The sequence below is a fragment of the Varroa destructor genome, unplaced genomic scaffold (genome assembly GCF_002443255.2).
Source record: "Varroa destructor unplaced genomic scaffold, Vdes_3.0 BEIS01000001.1, whole genome shotgun sequence".
Classification (NCBI taxonomy): Eukaryota; Metazoa; Arthropoda; class Arachnida; order Mesostigmata; family Varroidae; genus Varroa; species Varroa destructor.
Genome location: NW_019211454.1, coordinates 32,434,845 through 32,439,992, shown reverse-complemented (window position 1 = coordinate 32,439,992; position 5,148 = coordinate 32,434,845). Strand labels below are relative to the sequence as shown.

Below are 5,148 nucleotides of genomic sequence, written 5' to 3'. Positions count from 1 at the left end.
TGTAGCTGTTTCGAAAGAGGGTATGTAAACGAGTAACGTCCGTAAACAAACCAGAATGGAAGACATTAGCTACGTTAGCCTATAATCATCGTGATAGATTACCGGGTGACGTATTTGCCTGCTCTGATACAATGTCTAACGGCAACACCGGACGTAAAAACTTGAAACAGAAGCTGGAATGCCTAAAGGCCGTACCACGGACCGGCCAACCTATGTGTCCGCCATTAAAAATGCCACTTTGTGCCTCAATAATGTGCTGGCATGGTAAGCCACGATAGTGCAGGTAGGTGGTTTGCCCTTAATTAAGGCACACTATACCGGACTATTAAAACCTGCCGAAGTGTTATTTAGTAGTAGCATTTCCAATATGTCACCAAAACCACCGAGACGTGAACATGATTGTACACTGTTCAATGAGGTACAATTTTCTGGACAGAAAGCACGTTAGTTTCACAGCGGGTGCCATGTGTGTCGGATCCGCAGTTATCGCAAAAAATGTGGAAATCGACTCTGTTGGATAGTGTGCACAGTCGCAATCACAACGGACGCTGGGAAACACAAACTGTGCTTCAAAACGGCGAAAAATCTGGTTGTGAGCTTGCTGTCTGGTGAGCTTGGTAGAGCGCCACTAATGGCTTCCAATACAGAAACTTGTGAAAGGATATAAGCGCAAAGCGAGTGGATGTAATTCCTGCCAACTAATAACAATCTAAGTCAGTCCGCTTGAGCATATATAAAAGTGAATGACGTGTTCTGGTCGGGCTTGTTTTAAATATATGAAATTGTAAATATACGAAAAAGGCGAGAAGACAGAATTTGGCTTCTACAATCTCTCTACAAATGCAGATCAATCATGATAAAAAAAGCACCATCCTATCACAGCTAAAAAGAAGTACGAGTACAGAACAATAAACCAAAATTTAATGTTTCCATTTTTATTGAAATTTCCAACTGAGTTCATCTATAAGAATTAATTAACTCCGATTAACTTCGGTGACTTAAATGTCCATAGGTTCAGCTTCCGAAGTCGTTCGAACGACGTTGCTCTCTATGTCGAATGGAATCACCTATAATAAAACTCGACACATAGCTCTTTTCATTATAGAGACTGATAAGGCGGGAATACAACAAAAAATCGCAGTAAATACACACACGAAGTTTTTTGACATGTCATTTGTCACTTAACGTCGGTTACTCGAAGCAAGCGATCTACAAAGCTTTCGACATTCATTCGGTCGAAATGGTCACTCAAATTCAATTCACGTAGTACTGAACCTAATACAGGCTCAGTACTACGTGAATTGAATTTTATTAAATTATTAAATTTTATTAAAAACAGTTACATTGCCGTGCTTTAATATTCTATCGTAGGTCGAACATTGTTACAGTAGATTTCAGCTGTCCAATTTGTCAAACGATACTGAGCACCTAAGGACACGGTACACGACAAAGTTCACTGAGTGTAACCATAATCGCTTTACGTGACATCTGCCATGCACCGCATCGGTAAACGCTCAATATTGTTATGTAAAACCAACAAGTAACCGAAGTCTACCGCCCGTTGTTAGATATCAACTGATTCTGCTTGAATGATCAGATATGATGAAGGCAAGCACGGAAATCAACGTCACAAAAAACAAGTGTGACGTTGAGGCCCCAAAGTAAAGGCTTTCAAAGAGAAAATGAAAACTTGCCTTAGTTTCAATAACTCTAGTCGTCCCCTTCGCATAGCTGTAAATTCCGGCGTGCTCGCCCTTTTCCTGAATAACCTCATACGGGCGCAGGATCTGAGCGCCTGCCTGCGTAATCACTACAAGATCAGCATTTGAACCCGAAGCCAAGTCATTCATTATGCCAGATGCCAAGGCGTCACGGCATAACTTTTTTGCTGCTTCTAGCTCTGTAATGGGACAGTAAACACGCAATTATTCGCAGAACTCCGAACTCTATTTTCCCCTTCCTTTTTCACGAGGGGAAGCTTAGAGGAACCGATTCGCGTTGATAATGATGCTAAGTGAAAACAGTCCTCGTTCACTGTGCTATGTGCATATTAGGCATTCCGCATAGCGTTACACAGTTCGAACAACATTTCACCACATTACCACACATTAGCCACCGTCAATTAATCACTTCAGAAATAACATACCCTATGCTTTACACCACCAAAATTACTAAACGTTCAACCGTACCCATGTCAGGTTGCCACCCCAGCTCGAGGACGGTGATTGCGTTTAGACATCCGGAGCCCATTGTCAAGTACGGTAGCTCCATCGTAAAGCCGTGAGGACTGATCGAGTGCAGATGGGGTCCCGTTGAATCAACGCCTCCAATAATCAGGGCACATCCGACATGACCTGCACAAACGAGACAGGTTATCAAACATTAAGCTCAACATTGTCTGCAATGGTCTTACTAATTGAAATATAGGATCTACTCGAATAATCTTAAACAACCGGTTTTTTTTTTATAGTCCAATCATGTAACGTAAAACTGCGCTCATGCATATTTGAGCCGTGCAATCTAGCATAACAAAAATAACAACGTCCTTCTTGTACATCTAGCCTCTTGTAATTCAATAGTTATTAATAACTAGGTTTACCCCAGACTACTCATATCCGGCAATCTGAACGATTGCGCGCACATTAAGCAGCACGAAATCGTAGCTGCTGTCTTAAGAATTAAAGAAAACTAGACAGACACCTTCTGTCTAATCTAACATAATTTTTTCCAGGAACTAGAATCTTGGAAATCATGAATATGTCCTCTTTTAAGACCCGAAGCAGCCTCTTTACGCAAACCTTTAAGCATTGTACCCCTTACGAGCTTGTACTTCGTATTATTTAAGTACTCTGCGACACGCTAGCGAGTTATTAGGTTAAATTTATTAACTGGCCATTGAATATTGTTGTAGAGTCGACTAAGAACAATTCAGTGGAAAGGTTTATCCCTACCTTGGTATCGGAAGAGATACTGCTTGAGAATTCGAACCAAGGTGCAAACACGCGGTTCACGTCCAGTGTTCAACGCGTGAAGCGCTAACTGAGAGCTGATCATTTTGTTCACCATACTGCAGTCTGCAGCGGTACCTGCGCCTGCACAACTAGAAGAAATAATAATTTCGGTTAAACACAATTCCAATTTCTGTAACGTAAAAGTTAAAATTGACTAAAGGAATTCGATTATTCGAGACATGTGCTAAACGAAACTTCGAGAATTTATACCAATTTCGTAGTCAAACCAAAATTGTAGAGCCGACATTTACTGCTATGTGCATCACTCACAGAAGATACCTTTATGTTGGTACTCATATTCAATTTCAAATGATTCAACCATTTCTGGTGGCAAACAAACTACTAATCGTGAACCATCCGACCAGAAGCGAAAAGTTCCGATGTCTAACCGAATATATTCAACACAATTTCAGGCCAAGTATTAGGAAACCATTGATCAAAAACGCATGGTGAATAAATTAATAGGGAAAGTTAAATCGCAGTTCAGCTCTTCCGCAAGCACTTACTATATCTTCTTATGCATATAGTGCAGCTTTTTGCAATTTTTCGTGGCCACAATGTTGCCAGATGTCGCACGCGTATCAGAACCCAGAATCACGCCGTCCTTGTAGACAACACCTGTAGCAACAAAAGCTAATAGTAAGCAGTTTTCTGATGATTAAATTAGTATTAAACCAACAGTAAACTCCATTACAACCTCGCAATTGGTGCAGCCTACATCGAACTTAAACATTAAATAAAAATCATCGCTGTTTGGGCAAGTTCGTCCAGTTCTCCTTATGCAACTTCAAGCACATCACGTGCTATTTAACTATAGATAAATAAAATGGTCACCGAAAGGTCAGTTAGGAATCAAACTTACACACTTTTGTTTTAATTTAGTGCAAATTGTGTCAACTATAATACACAGTTACCGTCCCGTTTATTTCCACTTGTCAGGGATTGCATGTTAGCGTATCTCTTACCGAACCGCGTAACATCCTGGCATAAACAGCGCGTTGCATTGTAAATGATGTAAGTATTTCTATTTCTAACTTGTTATTGTCAGGTGAGCGACGCAGCTAAACACGCTATTCGTATCGTGCTAAATACATTAAACCTAAATAGAGCTGAGTTAATAATTTTCAAGAAACTTTACCCGTTGCCAAGCAAGCGATTTGTTTTCATCGTAAAAGGACTGAATTCGAGTTCTAGTCAAAACGTACACATTCCAGGACATAAAATATTAAACAAAAAAAAGCAACAGACTTGTGTTTCGCGGCTGACATAACGCGTGTGTGCGCGTGCGCATGAATAATTACAGCAGCGCCGAAAAACCTTAAATTTCGCCCATTCGTCAACGGTACACATTCACGAATTGAATTACGAGACCCGCAAGTAAATCCGTGGAATAATTTTAAAAGCCAGAAAAGCAACAGTTTAAATACTTGAGGACTAGTTTTTTTTTACAACTAAGCCGCATCAGCTCGTCGCATCTTTTAGTGATTAACTCACAACTTATTATACTTAAATATACGTGACTAACAATGCTACCACTCCAACATATAAGTTCTAATAATACCAATACACGCTAGTTACAGACCGACAATCGTAGTTCCTGTTTTCATCGCTTTGGGTATAGAAGTGCCTTTCGCTGCAAGGAACTCATTGCTGAAAGCCAAATAATGTCTAAATTAGATGATGCTCATAGAGTTGAAAAGCAGCTGTTCAGTTTAAACCTATTCCCATGATACAATTTCGACTTTTTTTTCAACACGTTCCCACCAGGCATCAAGGGCTTTAAACTACATAAACATCGACATTCTAAAAATAAACCAGTTTCTAAGGATAATTGATCTTCTATAAACAGGATCTTCTAACAAGCATACAAAAGACAAACAAAAAAAAAAGGCTTCCTTTACTGACGTTAAAACTAACCACGTCGGCAGAACTACTTAATAAACTCTGGCAACTTTGCGAAGACTGTGCGAACCTTACCGTTTGCAATTTTCGAAGGAAAAGCCTCTTGGGGGTAACTCTGGGGCCAAAACTGAAGCCATTCCAACACTTCGATTTCGAGTTTATCACGGACAAGCGACTCACACCCAAGCACAAACACAGCTGAATCGCACCGTCACTGGCAAGTCGTCTGCTGCTG

The 5,148-nt window shown here is 40.3% G+C and overlaps 1 protein-coding gene across 1 annotated transcript; it reads right to left on the bottom strand.

Moving 5' to 3' along the window:
- Positions 1–909: 909 nt before the first annotated feature.
- On the bottom strand, positions 910–5,148 carry LOC111242900 (proteasome subunit beta type-7-like). The gene is made up of 7 exons (XM_022787834.2): positions 4,989–5,148; positions 4,594–4,661; positions 3,518–3,629; positions 2,952–3,100; positions 2,190–2,354; positions 1,695–1,900; positions 910–1,067 (listed from the first exon to the last, which is right to left on the bottom strand). Exons 1-7 carry the CDS (start codon positions 5,048–5,050, stop codon positions 999–1,001), a joined length of 831 nt encoding a protein of 276 aa, XP_022643569.1. The 5' UTR covers positions 5,051–5,148; the 3' UTR covers positions 910–998.